Source organism: Ciconia boyciana, chromosome 2 (assembly GCF_034638445.1).
Source record: "Ciconia boyciana chromosome 2, ASM3463844v1, whole genome shotgun sequence".
Taxonomy (NCBI): Eukaryota; Metazoa; Chordata; class Aves; order Ciconiiformes; family Ciconiidae; genus Ciconia; species Ciconia boyciana.
This window is the reverse complement of record NC_132935.1, coordinates 23,883,185-23,904,959: the sequence shown is the minus strand read 5'-3', so window position 1 is coordinate 23,904,959 and position 21,775 is coordinate 23,883,185. Positions and strand designations below refer to the sequence as shown.

General features: G+C 40.2%; 1 protein-coding gene across 11 annotated transcripts in view; it reads right to left on the bottom strand.

The window, feature by feature from the left end:
• Positions 1-21,775, bottom strand: part of ANKRD46 (ankyrin repeat domain 46) — a 47,221-nt gene that overhangs the window by 8,852 nt on the left and 16,594 nt on the right. For 8 of the 11 annotated variants that reach the window (XM_072852106.1, XM_072852104.1, XM_072852101.1 and 5 more), the window contains one exon: positions 17,629-19,701. In XM_072852106.1, coding sequence (XP_072708207.1) covers positions 19,485-19,701 — 217 coding nt within the window. In that variant the 3' untranslated portion in view covers positions 17,629-19,484. Of the gene's footprint in view, positions 1-421; positions 534-2,207; positions 2,271-17,628; positions 19,702-21,775 lie in introns of those variants that run through there. The other 3 variants (XM_072852112.1, XM_072852111.1, XM_072852110.1) reach the window with 2 other exon arrangements.

The following is a 21,775-nucleotide window of genomic DNA, read 5'->3' as shown; positions in this document are numbered from 1 at the left end:
GCAGAGGCAATGCCTGCCCTGAAGAGGTCATGACTGCAATGGAAGATTAAAATGGAAAGATAAAATATCCGATTTTCAGCTGAATGCAGTCTGGATTCAACTGAAGGAGAGGCAATAAGAATCACAAGGGCCAGTTTTTCCCGCATGTTCACCTCTTCAGACTTGGCAGGCAGGAGGATGTCCAGGACACTATCACGCAGATGAAAGCATTTTCCAGCTGTAACTAACCATCTCTGGCAAACACGGTGGTGAAGAAGCAGCCAACAAAAATCTGATGTGATATTTAGGACAGATTTACGTCTCTTTGCACTGTTTGAATGATGCAAGGAAGATAACACCACACTTTATCACTGAAAGCATTTTAATCTTGCTCACAAAGTCTGCTCCAGAACTATAGTTACCACTGCCCCTCTTGCCACACACGAAAGCACCACAGTCACAAGATGCCTGATGACCATGTGAGCTGAAAGCCTGAAGTCTCATTCTTGCTTTTTTTCTGTGGGAAGTCTCTGCTCAGATCAAATACATCACTACTGCATGAGACACAAAAGCAAGGCTCTATCATTTATGATTATAATCTGTCTTGGGACATATTTCACATTTCAGAGGTGTTAATCCCCAAATACTGGCCAAATTCTTTGTCTTCACAATTTCCTTCTATTTCAGAAATACAGCGGTTGCAATGTGAATGAGTTTTTTCTTTACAGTTTGTTCTAAAGTTGCTGTGTGGTCCTGCGCAGCAGGGGCCATATAGACCTGGTCAGAAATTTCTAACTAAATTAGTTTCCCTGCAAAAATGCCTCACTTACTTACCCTGTTTGGAGCTACTTTTCCTGATAAAGTATATGCTGTGCTAGGGAAAGTGGAGGGAGGCTAGCACTTTCCGGCCTGAAGATCAGGGCACTCTTCTTGGATGAAAGAGTTCCAGGCTCAGGCTCAATTACTATTTGATTACCAGACAAACAGCTAATCTTTTCTCCTGTCCTTTTAGAGAAACAAAACCCAAGCCAGACAAAACCTGGAAAGGCCTTGATGTTGACCTACTAAAAGAATTTGAAAATTCTAAAATCTCAACTGTTTTTGTGGGATGGCATGAAAAGCATTTCACATCCCCCTCAACCAGTAGGTTTCATATTGGAAGCAATAGCTTTTAGTGGGGCTGAACTTCCCCACAGTGGCCCTTCCCCTTAGAACTGGGGTCATTCAGGTTGGAAGAGACCTTGGGAAGTGATCTTGTCCCTCCTCCCATGCAAAGTTAGTCCAGCTCAGATCAGATGGCTCAGGACCTTGTCCAGTTGAGTTCTGAATGTCTGCTGGTCTCGAAATGACACAGCTTCTCTGCGCAGCCTGTTCTAGTGCTGAACCACTCTCATGGTGAAAATTATCTTCCTAACATCTGAATGAATTTCCCTTGCTGCAGTTTGTGCCCATTGCCTTTCATCTTATCAGCATGCACCACACATAAGAGTCTGGCTCCCGTTACTGGGTTGTGGAGAGAAAAAACATCTCCCCTTGGCCTTCCCTTCATGAGACTGGACAAATCCAGCTCTGACTGCCTCTCTTCAAACATCACGGGCTCCTGCCCCCTAACCATCCTGGTGACCCTCTGCTGGTCTTGCTCCAGTTTGTCAATTAATTTCTTGAACTGGGGAACACCAGAGTGGACACGGTACTCCAGCTGTGGTCTCACAAGTGTGGAATAAAAGAGAAGAATGACCTCTCTTGACCTGCTGGCTATGCCCTTGCTAATACAGCCCAGCACAGAGTTTTTGCCACAGTGGCATATTGCTGCCACATGCTCAGCTTGAGGTCCACCAGGACACCCAGGTCCCTTTCTGAAAAGCTGCTTTCTAGACAGCTGACCATGCTGAACTGTTGCTTGAGGTTATTCCATCCCACATGAAGGACTTGGCATTTGCCTTGCTGATTGTCATGAGGCTCCTGCCAGTCCATTCCTCCCACTGTCAGGGTCCCTCTAAATAGCAGCCCTGCCCTCCAGCATATCAACCACATCCCTGCAATTTGGTATCATCCGCAGGTTCCAGTTGTTAATAAATGCATTAAACAGCATTGGCCCCAGTATCGGTCACCACTAGTAGTAACCTGCCACCAGATGGATTTTGTACTGCTGATCCCAACCTTTTGAGTCAGGCAGTCCAGCCAATTTTCCATCCACTTTATTGCATCTTATCCAGTCCATATCTCACCTTCTTACAAAGGCATAGTGAAGATCTTTGGGTGTTTGTAAGATGCTTTGAGAGCTGTGGCTCCTGTGTAAAAAACAACACAATAAATTTGGACAGAAATATATTTGTAACATTTTCCGAGTGCTTGACTTTGCAAATTAACTGAGTTTTTGTTTATACAGTTTAATTATTTTTTATACCAAGTCGGAACTGTCGATTTGGGGCTCAAAACCTTTTAAATGTTGGGGGGTTTTTTAGTGGGGTTTTTTTCTGGTAGATGCTTTGAAATCCCATGGTTAAAAGATGCTGCAGGAATAACTGTGAGTGATTGTTCCTAATGAATCTCACTAACTGTAACTGTAGTGACTAATACTCTTAATGTACTAATTTTCCATGAGACTCCTGCCTGCTGTAGTGGATTATGTGGTTATTCAGGTTTCTCTCCATTTGCCTGTGTAGTTCCATGCCTGCTTTTCCTCTCTGTGCTACCTGTGGTTCATGAAGAGAGCCCACCCAGCCGCAGCAGGCACTGCTCTCCCCTCTTCCCACTGCACTGGCAATGGCAGAAGCAGCAAGTCTGACTTCAGGACCACCCCAATCTTTCCCTCTGTTCCTTCCCTTCTCACATTAGGCCAGGCCATCCTTGAGACGCCAAAAATTAGTTTCATTTACAGCGCTGAGAAACTTTGAACTCGATTTGAACAGATGATGAATTCACTTCACAACCATGATTCATTCCTAACACTGAATGGGACAGCAGGGGGGATGGAAAAATTGCACTTGAAGAGGGAAGGCTTTTTGCAAAGAAACTGAAGAGAACTTACTGAGAAAGCTCAGGGGATCTTTACTGTGCCAAAAGGGCAGACAGAGCTTTTGGTGACACTGTTAGTTGCTGTCTTCCAAGGATAAAACATCTACTTCTGAAGAAGAGGCTTTTGTGCTAGAGGATTAGCTGTAGACATTTGGGGCAGGTTTGGATGGTGGAAGGCCCTGCGTGTCCCAGCAGACACACATGAAGAAGCTCACTTGCCGAATGGGTCAAACACAGTGGAGTCAATGCACCTCGACTGCTATCGTTGCTCATCAGGATTGAGTCTCACCATCAGAAGAGCTATCCCAGAATTGTAGGCTCATAGCAGGCGCTGGTTTTTAGATGGTCATGCACAGTGAAATTTCTGTTTTGTTTCTGCTTAGGCAATGAGAAGAGCCTAGTGACAGCTTTCCAACAACCAAAATTAGGGAACTATTCAAGGTCTTAGGAGGCAGGAAAAGGAAATAGCACACAAGTTCACAGAAGAGCTATTTTGAGAAAAAAAGTCTGTATCTTCCCACACAGCAACTGCAACTGCTGAAGCTACTCAGTAGCCTGCTAAGTTGCTTTGGATTTCTGGATGAAGACGGGGTTTATCTGAGGAAAGCAAGTTTCAGCAAAAATAGCAGGAAGCAGAGTCTAGAGAGACTGGTGCTTTTTTGTTGAAAAGCTCAACTGGAAAGCATGGCCACATGGCAACAGTGAGAGAACAAACCCCACTGGACAGATGTGGGGCACAGTGCTCAAGGCATTACTGGAATGCACTCAAAGATGATGGGGATGTGGCTAGTCATAAAAGCCCATATAGAATGAAAGCTTTGTAAAATTTGGATTTGCTGTAAGTTCAAATGGGTGTATCTTAGGGTGGAAAATAGTTTCTTGCTTTTGTCATTGAGTTTACAACATACATTGGGATAGAGACCCAAGAAAGCCATGGCTTACTGTCTTCTTCCTCTGTGAGGATCATGCTCATGGATAGTATGAGTGATGGTTATTATTTAATGCTAATGCAAATATCTTTGTGATATTTAAAAAATATAAATTAAAAATGAATGGCATGCTTTAGAAGAAATCCCAAAGTTGATTGCAAATTAATGCCATAGACAGGAAACAGACTGAAGTAACTTTTGGGGTGGAAAATGACAATTGTCCATACAGCATAATGCTGTATGTGCATGCTTGTCAGAGAATGAGGAATACTAAGGTCAGCTCAAATGGTCTGTGTTTTTCTTTCTGTTTAGCATGAAAAGTGACAACTCTTGTTAGCAACACTGCTGTCTACAGAAAATGTCTTGCTGACTCCTGCAGACTATGGCTCAACCTCCTGTAATGTCAGCTCTCTCAGCACCCACCAGCCAGGCTTGCACTGGTTTAGTCCATTCCATTTGCATCCATGTTTACATTCTTCCTGAACTTGCCCTCAATTTTTCTCGAACATACTACAGTTATGTACATAAATACTGACTACTCAAAAAAATCTCATTTTTGCACATCCCTGTCTGTCTCACATTCATTCATACCTGTTACATCTTTGCTCCCAAAGTAACTATAATGGTCCAAAAAAAGGGGTGTGCCACTTCAAACAAGTGGCACAAAGAATTGAGGTGCTTTGGTGTAGATTTTTGACACCACTCGTAAACCAGTGGGCTGGATCTAGTGCCCCTCAAGTCAGAGATAAATGAACAATATCAGGTCAATTATATGGTGATACTCACTGACTGGCATCCTTGCACTCAGACCTCAGAACAACCGAAAGTTTTCAGGTGAATCCAGCTATCCAGGCAGCGTCGGAACCAAGTGGCAGATCTTGCTGCTGGGGCTGACAGCGTGCTCCCTGCCACCAGCAGAACCCAGTTCTGCTCCTCAGGAGTTCGGGAGGTGGATTGCAATGGGGCTATAGGAATTTTTACTATTCTTTGTTTTACAATCCAATGCTCAAAGAGAATGGCTTTGACCCATAACATTTATGCTGCACAGCTCTCGAAGCACACTGCATGCATCCCCTGACAGAGGAATCTGGGGTACGTCTATAAAGACTGCATTGCCATGAGCTGGAACAGGACCCAGTTCCTCTCAAGAATCCGCTACCTGCAAGGTCTCTGGAAGTCTTTTGTGATGATAATCTCATGCACATCAGTCTTTTTGGAACTATGCTGCCTGTAACTTACAAAGTCTGTGCTGGCCTCTGTCCTTCATTGTTAGCATAGGGGAAAAAGATACCTGGTATGTAAATTAAGAAAACAGTGTAGAATTTATGATTTCCCTTTTTAATATCCATGAAGTAATCATGGCAGGATAATATTGCTTTCTCACAAAAAGACCTTCAGTATAATTTAAATGATGAATAAACATGGAAAGTAAAGACAAAGCCACTGAAAACCCATGAGGCAGGGTGCCATTAAAATGGGGTGAGGGAACTACAGAACTGAATTCTAATTTTATTTTAAAAAGAATTGTACTTCATTACTCCCAGTGAGACAGTATTTTTCCTTGCCTGAATCACATGGCTTTTTACTTGGTTTAAGTCACTGTTTACATAGAAAGACACATCTAGTCTAGTTCATTTAGACTTTCTGTTTTCTACTTGGCTGAGATGGCTAACCAATTCTGCCTTCCCTACGGAGAGCTGGCTTTACCTTAATTTGCTTTCCAATATGCTATTCAGAATAATTTTCCTGCTTTCAGGATTTGTTTCAGGACCTGGTCTTCAAACCACCTCATTATAAAAACTTCAAGTTATCTTTTTTTTTTCTTTTTCCCAATACAAAGAAAATGCATGCAGAGTTTAAAGATAAAGATGTTGCAAGCAGAGCCTAAGCATTTTAATCAATATTTAATTTAGCTAGATTCACCACTTAACACTGAGTAGCCAAGTTCCATGCATTAAGAACTATCTTGCACCTCTTAGTTTTACAAGCAGTTCTTACCAATACAAGCCCTGTTGCTGAATTCCAAAACATTAGTAATCTGCAATTACTAATTAAGTAAGTATTAAGTAAGTAAGCATTAGTAATCCTGCATCTGCAAGGACTGAGAGAACAGGCTAGAGGCTTGCACTTTGCACTTATTATAGCTCTTTTTCTTAAAATTGCTTAGGAAAGGATTAAGATCATTTGGCTGTAAAACCATCTCTTCCAAAACTTAAGCTTATTTTGGTGTCGCAGAGAGCTGAATGGGCCTAAACTGAAGGAGCTTTTGGAAAGCCTCAGCCGGCTCGTCAGTAGGGTTCAACCAAAGGATCCATTCTATCATCTAGACTCACAAAAGCAGGCAAACATCTCATCTTAGAGCTGGTTCATTAAAAAACCCCAACAAAACAACAACCCAGCTTTGGCAGAATAAAAGGGGTGTGTCTTCAACGTGGGCAGTGCAGCAGGGGGACGAGGGGACACACTGACTAAAATCTGCCCGAGCTGGTGATTTGTAATGGCAAAGAAATTTGTTTGTTTACAAATTGTAACAAGTCCTTGAAGAGTATTTGGCAATAGAAAACAGTTAATCTTGTCTTTAGAAGAGGAATCTACACTTTTCACAGGGTTTTAAAGATGCTTATAGTCTGCCAGTGACAGCATTTAAGCAATGTAACTCAGTTTACCCATCTCTTCCCCCGTTCCCAGAGTAACTGTCAATCAGTATTCCCACCCTTTCATGTTTCTATCATAAATTATAACCAGATATTTACATTCACAGAACTGCTAAGACAAAATCCACTGGGTCCTAAGTTACTTACTTGTCCTAAGTTAGCTGCCCTGCTAAGGCATAGCAATATCTCCGACAAACTGATGAGCTGCCCGTATCCAAAAATACTTTTCTAGACTGTGAATGGTTGGAGAGGTGCCTGCAATTCACACAGCTGGAAAGAGACAGTTCTGTTTATTAGACAGCTTTGTCAATCTCTACCGGATATGTCTATGCACAATGAGCCACAAGACAATGAAGATGGGCAATTCCACAGTCAAAAGCTGGAGTAATAGCATTGCTTCAGTAGAGTTACTCTGGATTTACAGTGAGGAAAGCAAGATTGGAATCTGGACAACTAATAAGGGGTCAGTAAGTCCTTTTCTCACCTTTTTTTTCCCCCACGAAAGACAATGAAGCTAATAAAAATGATACTGGACCAAAAGTAAAGTGAAGTGGCTGTTGCACACAGTTAACACTGCATACAGTGTTCTCATAAAGAACAGGGAGTTTCCACCTGGGAAATTCCCTCAAACTCTGTGTTTATCCTCATGAGATGAGCAAGCAGCCAAGTAAGGGAATGCAAAGGATACAACTGCTCTAAAGGAAGATGGACCTTTGATTGCAGAGGGAGAAAGATTTTTCTAGAATCAGAATGACTATTATTTTAAAATTTAACAATCAATGTAAGTGACAGATCTCTTAGTGGTCAGTGTGGCCAATGCAGGCTAAGACATGAACACCCAACGAGAGAGGTTCACACTTGATCTTGCCCCAGCCCAGTGCAATAAAATCTGTGGTAAAGGACATTCATAAAGTACAACACAATAGAAAATAGAAATAATGAAGCTTACACAGGAGCTCAGACTGCCTAACTTATACCTCTTGTAGCCCTAAGAACGCTCTTTAGTCTGGCTGTTCCCATACTAGATAGGTGTCTCTGATGTTAGCTATGTTGCACCAAGAGCCCCACCAAAATCAAGGCAACATTTCTAGGCAGCTTTTCGCAATGCAGCAGCCTGAACACCGGCATTTTGTTCCCACAGTCTAACACTCTGCACAGGGGTGGTGAAAGCAATGAGTTTTGCAGCCAAAATAAAGCCTCATGAAGTAGTACCTGCCATCAGGACCTTGAGTTCCCTTTACTTTTCCTCCCTCCTGTCTCTCAGTGGATTCTTGATTGCTTTTACGTTTTTTTTGCCCCCCCTTGAAGTTTCCTGAACTTTTTCCTTCTGGATGCCAAGAGACATGTTGGGCCACCAGCCCCTGTCTGCTCTGAGAACAAGCTACTTGCCTCGACCATGGCTGTGAGGGGTTTTGGCACTACCCTCTACTGCACAGGAGCAGATCCTGGCAAGGGCTGTACGAGAGCTGGATAAGACCTTTAAGATATGACCCTGGGTGAGTGCCTGGACTGGCAACCCAGGGAGCAGAATGGGTAAGACTTGGAAGTGCTACGGGAAAGAAAGAAGCCCCTTTTTAAAAACTTGTCTTCACCCTGTGAAAGTTAGAGTAACCGTGGGATTGGAGCAGTCTGAGCAAAGTAGCTCCACAGCTAGTTGAAGACACGGCTGGAGAGCACTCCCCTAGCTTCCTGCACGCAAACATGCAATGTCTGGCCTGACTTCTGAGACTGGGTGCTGGATTTAGGACCATCAAGTGCTGTCATTAAATGATGTGCTAAGAATGGAGAAAGGTCACTGAAGACCTTCCAGAGCTCTGACTCCATAGCTCATACATCCTCTTGCTGCCAAACTTGTTTCCAGAATGAAAACTGATCCCCTGCTCAACAGGGAAATGTGAGAGCCCCTACATCCACCAGAAAGAAGAAAGGGAAGTGCCTTGGTCACAATCCTTCCTACTCTGCCTACACTGAACCTCAGCCAGAGGCACTCACCCTGGGAATGGGTTTCTTAAAAACTTTAGGAAACGGCAGACACCTGGCTCAGCTTCTGTATTTTAGTCTTCTTCCATTTCCATTATGCCTAGCTGAAAACAGGCAGGTTTTCCATACTTGGCCATGATTCTGGATGTAAATCATCTCTGGACACCAGATGCTCTTGCCCACAGCCACTGAAATCAATGGGACTTCACACACGGGTGCAGGAGTCTCAGATGGAGACTGATGATCAGAATCATATCATAGAATTATAGAATGGTTTGGGTTGGAAGGGACCTTAAAGATCACCTAGTTCCAACCCCCCTGCCATGGGCAGGGACACCTTCCACTAGACCAGGTTGCTCAAAGCCCCATCCAACCTAGCCTTGAACACTTCCAGGGATGGGGCATCCACAACTTCTCTGGGCAACCTGTTCCAGTGCCTCACCACCCTCACAGTGAAGAATTTCTTCCTTATATCTAATCTAAATCTACCCTCTCTCAGTTTAAAGCCATTACCCCTTGTCCTGTCACTACATGCCCTGGTAACAAGTCCCTCTCCAGCTTTCTTGTAGGCCCCCTTCAGGTACTGGAAGGCCGCTGGAAGGTCTCCCCAGAGCCTTCTCTTCTCCAGGCTGAACAACCCCAACTCTCTCAGCCTGTAAGATCAGAGCTTTTGTCTGCAATTCATGCATGCCTAGGAGTGCTAAAGAAATAATAGGAAACAACAATGAGATTAATAATTGACATAGCAAGGAATATATATTCCTTTGTCATTAGATTAGGCTTAGAATATATTGGGTAAAATTAATACAGTTACTTTGAGTAAAAAAGCCTACAGGCTATCAGTACCAGTATTTATCTTTAAAGTCTTTTTAGGCATATTAATGACAACATCACTCAAAGATTGGTAAGTTATACTGATTTTACTGGTGGGGAAGGAGAGGTTAAGTAAGTTTTTTAAGGCCACACAGCAAGTTAAGTGCTTGGATTTATAACTCCCAAGTCTGCCTTCTGCTCAGTCCAGCAGGCCATGCTGACTCACTGTGGAATGCATATTTCCAGCAAACTCTTAAGGGACAAGAGGAATCAAAAGAAACAAAAGGTACCCATAAAGTAAGCATTAATTCTAAAGAATAAATGTTTTCTGCTATTCAAAAAACATGAGTCAACTTCTGTTTAAGTTGTCACACCTCGCCAGCGCGTTAGCCAGAAAAGGAGCACTAGAATAACACGAGGGAGATTGTTCTGACAGTGTTTTTAACAAAACTGAAAGTCAGACACAACAGCCTTATGTCATGAGATTTCCAGTACAAAGAAAATCTAATATGTGTCTGAGATTTCAAATGAAGTTTATGGAGATTTATCCCAAGGTAGCTTTAAAGTTCAGAGAAGCCAGAACTGTTCCCTTCCATGCAGATCCTGGCATCCATAAGACTGTAAGAAACCAGCAGTGATTCCAGCTTCTGGAAGACTATTTCTATGCTACTGCTCTATATTATATAAGTTTGCTCCTCAGTGTTGGACCTATCTGTATGTACTGGAACATTTTTAAAAACATTTTAAAACCAAACCTGTTTTAAGTAAATTAAGAATTTAAATATTAATTTACTTCTCTTAAAGATGAAATATTTTAGGAAAAGTAAGAAAATTAAACGGAACTGACCCTGCAATTTCAAATACCTTTTGTCAGACATTAACCAAGAGGAGTATGAAAGGAAGTGCCGCTTACGTGACAATACTATAACCAGACCGCCTGGAATCTGGCTCTGGAGTGGGAATAAAGAATTAATTTCCATTCCATTAAGAGTCTCCATCCATAAAAAGTTCATTTCCTTTTATAGGTAAACAGAAGGGAGATGCCCAACCTGACATAGCTCCTTGAATAATCAGACGGGACTTGTAAAGGCCTTAGTGGACAGAGCAGTTCAAGCTGCAAACTGCCTGCTCCATGTTCCCTCTTCCGACTGCATCTCATTTATGCTTATGCAACTTATGTCATGGGATAAATCCCAACCTATTGCTGGCAGATTCAAATTTAAGTACCTAAAACAATCTTTTTTGTGCACTGAAAGAGAGCTAGAGACTGAGATTCAAGTGACAAAGAAAGTACCAACAAAAAGCCCCAGAAAGTAGAGAATAAAGAACAGAATGGCTCTATTTGAACTTGGTTAAAGTAAGTCAAGCAGCTGAAAGAGCTCCTGGTCCAATACCTGCATGTAAAAAATAGGGAAATCACATATTCTCATAGTTAATTTAGAACCTGACATTCTAAACTTACTCTGCGGGTAGTTAAGTCAGAACCAGCCACTACTCCTGCTATGCATTACTGTTTCAGAAACACAGCCTTCTGAGTCCCAGTACACAGGAACATCTTAAATGATGTCACAAATAAAATTCACAATAAAAAACTTATCGGTTTTAGTCAAGAGGAAAAATTCCAATTCTGCTTATGTTTCTTGTTACAAAACTAGGAATGTTTTCCTCATTTTGAGAGCTCTGGTGAAATGACACCTAGATATCTCTAACTGGAAGAATGCAAATCAAAAGATTTTCCCAAAACTGTTCTTTTTGCCAGGAGCATGTCTGCGCCTCCCCAGTTTTCCTCAGAAACATCTGCAGTTTCTAAGGAAGTTGCTAATCTCTCTGAATCTTTCTCCTTACTCTTTTTGATCCATTACTTTCAGCATTCTTCCTTCATGTGCCAAAAAGCTACACTGAACCTCAGATCCTAATGCTTGCTTGCCTACAAAAAAAAAACCCAAACCAGGGGAAGTTACACACATGAAATATTTTTTATGAAGAAAATATGCTCTATCTTGTGTGCCAGTGGCTCTCACATATGTTTTGTGGCCTCCAAACTGCTTGCTAACTGGCCATGCAGAGCTAACAGACTGCACAGCACTGACTCCGCTTCCTCTCCTCCCCACCGTTGCACCAGGTGCGCATCCCCGTCTCATCTGAGAAGTGACAGGGCCCAGCTGAAGCCGAGTTTATGTTCATAAACCATGGTAGATGTGCAGCTGGTTCTACCAGCTCACCGACTCTTGGCCGTAACTAGGAACCACGCTGGTCTCATCTCTTAACATCTGTTTTGGCCTCAATAGACTAACTCTGTCCTACATCAAAAGTCTTGCAACAGAAGGGGACTATCTATCTCCAGTCCTTGTACGTCCACTCTAAAGGCTATTTCAGCATCCTCTATATGCCCAGCATAAGCCTATTACGGAGCCATAGCCAAAAGAAGGGTGGTAAACCTGGGTCATCTCTGCATGCTGTTCTTGTGATCTGTGCTGCTGCTGTAGACTACAAGAGCCCAGAGGCTACATACCCTGTTCCATGGAGCAGAGACTGGTCTCCAGCCAGTCCCACTATGCAGAGTCTCACAAGTGGTGCACAGACTCCTCCTATCCACCAACCTAAACCAAGCTCAGCTTGTTCACAGGTCAGATTTCGGACATTTTCTATTGAAAGCTGAAGCAATCCACACATGACTTATTTAGTTTTATTTAATTAAAGTACCAAAAGAATCAACTACAGCATTAGAGAAGGGAAGTAAAACTGAAATCAAGGCTCATAGATCAAGGTCAGCTTCTTGTATCTTTATTACAGGGAAGTGTAAATTAAAAAGATGACTACTACTGATAGCAGTGAACTGGTGAATTGGAGCCAACTGATAACCCTCTCTTCAAAATATGGCATCATACAGCCTGAACAATGGCTCAAATAAGGTGGGGTAGTGTGCTGTAAGCAATGAAGATGACAAAACGGAAAGAAGTTACGGGGATGAAATATGTTTTATGAAGAGAATCCTTGGTTCATAAGAAATGGGGTAAATCTCAAGCCTAGGTGAAGCATGATAGAGGCATGGAGTGGAGGGCAGGAGATGAAACGACGGGGAGGGGCAGAGTTAGGAAGAATGCAATGGGAGTGAGAGTACATTTCTGGTAGGGCTAGCTGGTACAGCTCCCGATCCAGGTCCTTGGGGTCAGACGCGTGCTAGCACTACTGCCAGGGCAGGGGCAGGGAAGCACGTTGGGAATAAAGTAGCAGGTGCCTGGGTGCCAGCAGGAGGTGAAGTCTGTGGCCTTGTGCCCTTACGTTAGTTAAGACTTAAAAACTGACTTGCAGTTAGATTGTTTTCTTGGCTTAAAAATATGTATAAAGTATTCCTAATTGCTCTATTGGAGCATAGCTTGTTGCCTGGAGGAAGACAAGAGCTTTCAAAACTGTACACCTTTGAATTTCAGAACATACATAAAGGCCAAAAGTTTCTACAAAGCTATCGTCCTTCTGGCAGAGTGACTCCAAATGCCCAATATGAAATTCCCAGGGCCCTGGAAAGCCTGAAAATGCAGGGAATAGACACCTTTCCAGCTTTATTGCCAGACCTCCTTTTAATCCTCAAAGTGTTTGCTCCATCTGCAGAGGCTTTCTGGAGGACCAGGTTAAGCCAAGACCAACAGTTCCCCTAACCATTGTTGCATTTCACGTGAAAAATGGAGAAAACGACCAAGTCCTTAACTAAACAAACTGTATCATTCTAGCAGATGAGTAGCTCACTTCGCAAAGCAGACAGTGTAACTCTAAAAACCAAAGAGAATTGACTAACATTTTGAAACTGAATAATTCACTTACTATCACAATAACGGCGCTCGGTGGGTGAAGCAGACCTTTGTGAGGTAGGTAATGTGATCTACACTTCCCAAACTGTATCACTAAGACCAAGAAAATACATCAGTAAGTCAGTGCAATGAATAAAAACAGAGCTGATGGTATATTAAATACCAATCTGATGACAAATGACAAAACCCAGAATTCCTTAAATCAGACTTATTTCAAATTGATCTCACTGGAGGCCTTGCTTGCTATTCCTAAACCTCGTTTTGGCATAGGAGTGCACAGAGTAAGGACATACACATGCTCATTATCTGTGCACATTTGCAGGCTGTACTTCTAGTAAACATTAGATAAAAAAAAAAAAGTTCCTTGAACTTTGAAATAAAGAATAAAGCTTTGACTTCTATTATAATTAAAATTTTTGAAAACAGCCTTCAGTTCAAGCCCCATGTTAACCACTGGTGTTCATCAACTGACACAAGGATTCAAACCAATACCATAAATGGGAAAACTACCAGTTCTGTAAGGAACATGTCTGGCAGGATTGAGCAGTCCACATACAAGCTGCCATGACTTTCAGTGGGGTATTCCATTATTCTTTATGTCCACTACCTAAACTGTGCTTGCCAGCTTAAACCTACATACTTCATTTTTTGTCTGAAAATATCTGTATGAAAACAAACCAAGCCAGATGTTCGGCCTGCAATGAGACAACAATATGAAGATGAACATATGGCATTTCAATTCTTGCATCCTAGCAGAAATCCACTATCTTTATTAACTAGTTTTGTTTTCAATATGCACACTTCATTAAGCCAGCACAACCTTTAAACATTACTGCCTTCACACCACTGCAAGGCTATGTCAGCCTTTCTACTAGAAAACTCACCTGCCAGAGATTATGTTATTTGAAAAATTCCTCATACTAAGGAATTTGTCTCAATAAGGAATTCATATTCTACAGTTCAAAACAAATTTACTATGGTTTTCTTCTTGCTTTGCATTAAGAGAATGTTATCTGGTTTTTTTTTCTTCGGCAAAGGAAAATGAGGTATTATTGCATATACTTGATCCTTCATCTGGATTCCTGCCTTCTGATATTTAGAGAAACATAATTTAATACACCAGAAATATTTAATGTTTTACAAAGAGCTTCTGTTCACATTTGGTAAAACTTCTTTTGCTAACCTATGTGCAGAAGGATTCTTGTATAAGAGGAAACAGTTTGGCTTCCACACGAGCAGCTGTTAATGTAGGCACACATTCAAACATGCAGTTGTCTGAAATAGCAGTGCTGTAGACGCTGAAAGTCAAGAAGGGCGAGCTCAGGTTGCAGGGCTGCATGGCCACCCCTGTGAGATGGTGTAATCACAAGCCAGTGAAATCCTTCTCCTGCTAGGAGGCTATTACTGGTCACTCCTCGCACTTCTTACAGGCATCGGGATTGGCCTGTAAGCAGTGATTCATGAAGGTATCCCACTGCTTTGCCTCCCTTGCTGCTGTCTTGGCTCACTGCGTTCATTTCCCTCCTATTTTCTGCAAACCATACATACCACACAGCAAATTATGTTCCAAACATTCCCTCATTTTTCCTTATCCAGAAGGTAGTTTAAAATCACAAACAGAAAGAACATGTCACTTGAAGCCACGGTTGTGACTTGTTCACGCTTTAACTTCAGAAGAAATTCTGATTTGTTGCTTTTTAGTTATGGCAATTTCCAGTAGATTTTCCATTCCCTTAGCAGTAATGAAGAACAATGGTTTTGTCTCCTCGTAGTCATTAGGAAATATTGGTTGCTTAATGCTTAGTTACAACAATGATTTACAAACTATAAGTGCCTACAGCAGAGACACATTTTTCAGGGTTCTGCACGCAGACTGCTTCAGCTGCAACATCAGAGTGTTAGTTCTGTTTGCATAAGAGCACAGCCTACACCAGATCACTGCCAGTCAGAGACTTCTAGTTTTCATCTCAGATTTCTCTGGCAGCATGACCCTGGGAACACTTTGCTTCCCAGCAATAAATAGCAAAGAACTACCAATTAGTTCCATTTGTTTCCTAATACTGTATACTTTAAAAGTGTTCCTCCTTTGAAGCATTTGTAAGAGCAGTACAAAAGATGCCAGGCAACACAGAATTCAGCTGAAGTACTTCAATATGTTTAAGATAACAGGTGCATCATACTACCCTGCAAGTGCAGGTAGAGAATTATCTCTACTGTCACCAGAAATTAATTTCAGAATATTAATAGAGAATTGAGATTCATGATTCAACAGTATTTCAGCACTTACAAAGTTTACAGAGAACTGCAGGTTATGAAACCGTGCAATGACATTTGAATTCTTCTAGAAAGCCCCAGCACCAGGGATGAGAAATGTAGTAACAATTGGCAACAACAATTTCTGTAACATTTTGGATCACTTAGGAAATTTTACAAAGCGTATCCCAAGTAACCAGTCTACAAGGATTAATGTTGAAATGTAAGAAAAGAACACTGGATGAAGGAAAAGCATTCTGACCTAATTCTGACATCATCTAAGACTTATTTTAATCACCAATTCAAATATGAATTTAACAAAGAGCTGGCTTCAGAAACAGGAACAACTTCAGAAACAACTGGTGTCAGAAACAAGTTAACTTGGGTATCAGCTGGGGAAGAAATCGGTTCTGTTAAAAGTCAACTTCAGGTAAAGTTTAAATATATGCTAGACTTTGAAAATTCTGAATATGACAATAGACAATATTACCCTTTTTTTTTTTTTAGTTTGCAGGAGAGTTTTCACTTGCAATTTGTACCTTCTAGTACTACTTTAAAATTATGCTATTGAATTTCTGAATAAATTACTTAATTTGCATTTCTCTAACGTATTACGACCAAACATATTTTGATTAGAAAAAGAGCTACCTAGCTAACTAGCCCACCTACAAGACACTAGCGAGTTGACTATTTTTACTTACTTAAGATATTAAAAACAGCCAGAGGGATTAGTTGACTCATGCTAAAATCAAACTCCAGATCTGCTGCAGACCCAGAAACTGCCTAGATCTTCTGTTTCAATACTTTAAAGTGAAACGATGTTCTTTCTCTCGCAGGAGCTTTTCACGGTGATACACCTCACAGTGTCAGATCACGTCCAGTAATTAAATACCTGTTGTATTTAACAATATACAACCAATATACAACCAATATGCAACCAGAAACAATACCTACCCATGACAGTCACACAACAGATCATCCCCTTCTACAAAGCAAACTACCAATATGAGTGAAAACAGAAGCCCTTGAAGATAAAAAGATATGGTACATGAACAAGTTACTATGAGGTAAGGTAGGTGTGATCTTGCCATGGAATAGATGTGAGCACAGGGACAGCCCACTGCAGAGTAGCCTATGTGCATCCATTTTACACGCCAGTTTATCTTGCACTATCTTGTCCACCAAGTTGTTTTATGACACTGGAAAAAATCACTTCATCCCTCCATGATTGTTTTCTCTCTCAATTCCCTATTCTGTTTTAGCTCATTAGTCTCAGAACAGCTTGAGACAACAATCTGTCTTGGATTTGAAGAGCAGCTAGCAAAATTGAGTCCCTGGATCAAGGTATCTAGACCCCACTGCAATAATAAATAAAAGAAATCTTATTGACCTACAGACAATCTAAACTGATCTAAGTCATTATGCTGAAACAGTGAAACTCCCTATGACAACAGCTTCAAGAGGAAATAGGCTAAAGTCCTCTTTCTGTTCCTGTAAGACAGATTGTATTCCTTGAAATCTAGTGTACAGGATGTAAATTCATTCTTTAGAATCAACCTTTGAAAAGGAAGTCGTTAATGTTTATAGGTATATTGAAAGGCACAGCTGTCCTTTTCCAGTAACAGAGGTATATGCAGAACAAACTCCTCTTTTAGTCGGACGTTTATCACATCCTTATTTCAAAGAGTAGCAGCTGTTACACAGTGAAGTTCAAAGACTGCTTTGGATTTCATTGGGTTTAAAAAGTGACATACACTAATTTGGAACACACACACAATTTTTCAAACCTTTTCAATGAGCAGTTCCGAAACTGCTTATGCATACGGCATAAGCAAAGTACAGCAAAGTACAGCAAAGTAGGAAAGGCTACTTAAGGCTCAAGCTTGGTTTTCCTGGTTATATTTTGTACCCCCTCATAGGTAATCTTAAATCTACATGTTCAATACCTGAAATCTTAGATAAGAGAGGCAGACAGACAGCAACTTCGATTCAGTAACAATACTGAAAATAAAACAGGCAAATCTAAAGAAACTGTGCTCTGAAACCTCATTTACACCAACAGCGTGGTTGTCATTTCTCAGGGAGGGAACCTCCCCTCTTCTGAAATGCTCATTATCAATGCACAACAAACAAATACACTCAGTAAAATGGAGTAGCATCATTACCGCTGCACTAATGTAATAATAAAGCAAAACATATTTACTACATATATTTATTTGTGGCATTCACCAATACTGAGAATACAATTACAAATTATGCAGATAATACATACTGAAAGACAACATGATTATTCAAGATGCAGAGGATTATTAACAGAAATGTACTTATTTAGAGAAGTAAATGTAATTTAGGTATACTATGAGTTTATATTTCTCTGTTCATGAACAGATGTACAATAACTGAAACATTCAGAAGAGGAGTATGCTATGGTTTTTTGGTTTGGTTTTTTTAAGAGGCTTTCCCTCCTGCGGCATTGCAGCTGCTAGAAAATTATCATTTCATTAACCTCTAACTTAAGAAATGAGATCAAGAATTATTCAGACACAATTTAGAATGGGGCCCGGCTCAGTAAAGCCCATGTCACACATCAAAACAAAGACAACAACCCTCCACTCAAACCATAAACAAGAAAGAAAAATATGCATGGTAGCAGAACAGAGAGATGTAGGTTACTTCTATCAATACTTATTGTAGTTTATAATTTTATAAATTTTTGATGTTATTTAGCAGCAATTTAGGAGTGGATAAGTAAAAAAAAATTGATTCATTAGGTTTGCAGAATTAATTTTGTCTGGGGTTTTCAAGGCAATGGCAACAAAGGGAGTTAGATGTCTAATCAGCACAGGAGGAGAGAATCTTTGAAAACCTCCAACTTACTATGTAGTACCTTGCCAGCCTTCATAAAAGAGTATCTAACTAATTCATATCCCTAGGTTATCTGCAAACAAAGGATTTCACAACTAAGTACAGAATGGGTCAAGTTTCATGTCATACAATGTTCCTAAATATTAACATTTTAAATACTTTTATTCTGTATACTCAGAAAATAATTCATAAGCCTGTAAGTGCTGTCTGAAAACAACTGAAATGGAAAACAAGTCTAGAAAGGAATTCTATTCAATCAAGTCCTCTCCACAAACATGAAAACAATACAATTGTATGGTTCAGTCTGGTCCTTGTGGGAGGAAGAAGTTATCCTTCATGACATATTTCACAAAGACAATGACCTTACAGAATTATTATATACAGAGCAGAACACCTAAATCACTTTTTAACAACCTGTACAAAGAAAGGTTTGCTTAGTAACATTTCAACAAAAAGGCAAAATTTTCAGCCTGAGGCTGAAACAACTTTACTTCCAAAGCACAACAAACAGCTTTGTTCTACAAAATTTACTTCAGGCAGGTATTAACAACATTAAATTCATCTGGGGAAGAAACACTACATTAACCTAATAAATAAATGTGTGATCTATACATTAAAGAAACAGTAAAACTTGAACTATTTCTCATTCTTTTTATAAACTAGCAGATATGAAACTATGGGGAGGCATTAAAAGAACTATGAAGTTGCAGCTTATTACTGTCTATATATCAGAATGCGTTATTATATTACTCAGATTTCTTGAGGAGGACTTTTAAAAGACTACTTTTCTTTCAACTGAAGCACACACAAAAAAATCCAACAATAGATTTACCTCTCTTCATAGGGAAAATAAATCAAATTTGGTTCTGTACTTGGATATATTTTTCATGCCTGGGAATTTAATATTCATTATGAAAGGCCTTTTCTAATCATAATATTTTATCAACAGAGAGGATTATCTTCACATCTTACTTGCAAGTCAAGGTAAGTCAGAGGTAGCTTAGGAATGCTTTAGAATTTAGTGTTTGACTTGAAATGAATTAATCCCTCTTTCAAAGGGGTTAATAATAAGTACAAAAGGCAAACAGTATATACAGCTGCCACTGCCTGCACCAAGAGAATAATTCCAAGAAGCTCAAAATAAGATTAGAACAGGGAAAAGCATGGTGCACGTCTTTGCATTTGCTTCAGTGCACCAGTTCAGGCTGGTTTTCTACAAAAGGAAGCACCCCACTAACATAGTATGCTATTCCAAGCGACAGAAGAGCAATGACAATGATGAGGAGCAGCACCCTCCAGAAGCCCAGGTCTTCCACAAACTCTTGCCATGTCGTGCGGAAACTGGAAAGAACTCCTTCACCTTGCTGTAGGTTTGGATTAAGGAGGGAATGGCTTTCCATCGCACTATGAAGGATTAAAGTTAAAAATACATCAGAGCAAAAGAATGCACCTTTAAGTAATCCTACTAAGAGCGACCGAAACACTCTAATTTAAAAAACTAAACCCACCTGCAGATTTATAGCATTGCCTCTGCTAAATCAAGACAAAACAGATCAGGAAAAGACTCCTAACTCTAAACTTAATTTAGTTGAAAGGATGCTTTATTAACCCATGTAAAGAGAATGGTATTTGTGTCTGTACAACTACACTGAGTTTGCAGGCTTGCCACCGAGAAGCCTTCAAAAGTCAGTCCTCATAACTTCTACTAAATATGGCTTAGTAAAATCTAATGAAGCATATGCTAAAACCTCAAGGGACACAGCTCTTGTTAATAAAACAAATTATGATTTAAAAATAAACTGATAAATAAAATGGAAACTTTAACCAATATAATTTAGCTTCTGAACTCTGTAGTGATCTTTACTACCCTCCTGCATGTCTTTGTTACAGAGGCCTCTTCTCTAGCATAAAAATATCACAGAAAACACTAAATTTGGATAACAAGAAGTTCAGAAACCTTCTGATCTTCAAGACAAGCTGGCATTGCATGTTTTCTGCCATATGGCGTTCAGCAACTGCTTTGATGTTTTAACATTCCACTACTAATCCATCAGGCCCCTTATTGTCAGACTAAAAATCAGGGAATGGAACTCTCACTTTTAAATGAGAAACAAATATAAAATTAGAATGAGGCAGTCATCTTGACAATGATTCGCCTTTAGAAAAAATGTAAGTTGTTGCATGGCTTCTTGGATCATTCTCCCAATTTTGCTGGCTTCACAATTGGTTTACAATAGGAAACTTTCTCTGTTGCTGTATGAAAAACCTCACGAAGAATAGGAAAACTTTCTCATCACTTGATTTCACTTATGTAAAATTTTAGCCATCTGCACAGTCCTACTACTTCTCACTTGAGTGAAATTACATAGACAGATGTTTACAGGATCAGGCTCTGACAAGCACAGCAAGGAAATGGTGAAACCAACCATTGTACGCAGTGATGTCAATAGCAGAAGGTAAGCAGAGAAAAAACAATTTTTTTTCTCCCTTCTAATTGCTTTCAGTTACCGTATTCCTAGATACCTCTTATAGCAATAATAAAAGAAAACATTTCAGGGAAAAGTAATTTCCGAGTCAAAACTAATTGTAGAAATGCCATTGTTCTTGGTGACAATAATAAATTGACAAATGATTGTTACCAGAAAAAGAGATTCATTTATGAATCTCTCTTCTAAGATTATACCACGGAAAACCTTCACACTATTCATATGGTATTTTTTCTTAGAAAGTACAGCCACTGAAGAATAATTAGTCTGAACTCCCATAGCTTGCTGAAGTATTGCAGCATCACTTGCAGATTTCAGAAATTGCCTATTAAACAGCTTGTCTTTTTTGGTTTTTAAATATTTACCTTGCTGTACAGCTATTTTTGCTTGCCCATAGCTGCAGGATTTAGTCATCTTCCTTGCTTATTATGATTTCCCAAGCAAAACAAAAGGTTTAATAAAAGACAGCCATTGGCGTAGAACAGAACTACTCACTCATTAAGTATTAACTAGTTAATACATAACCACAGAGAGGTTAAATAAAGGTGCAAGCAATTTAAGTGAAAAGATCACATACTTGCTCATTAAATAGAAAAGGGTACAGCGAAAGCACTTTTGCTATTTTATATTACAACCCAATTAAAATCAATGTTATTCAAGATATTTTTTCTTATTACAAATTACAGCTGCTTAAGAAATGGTAATGCAGCAATGCACCCTACAGAAGAGTTTGTGCCACATAGCCCAGACAGATGTTGTCTTCTGTTTCCAACGCAACATGGAAATTCACATTTGGATGCACTTGTGGGCACAGTCACAGGTCATGCTGGACTGTGTAGATGGACAGGTTATCTGTGCTGAAAGACGGACAGAGCGAGCTCTGCCTCCTGACGGCACAGTGCCACTCCTCACTGGGAGGAATGCAAAGCAAGAGAAAATAAATTTGACTTGGGAACCTAGCTTTGGCCTCTGCTTCCAGAGCGGCAGCAACT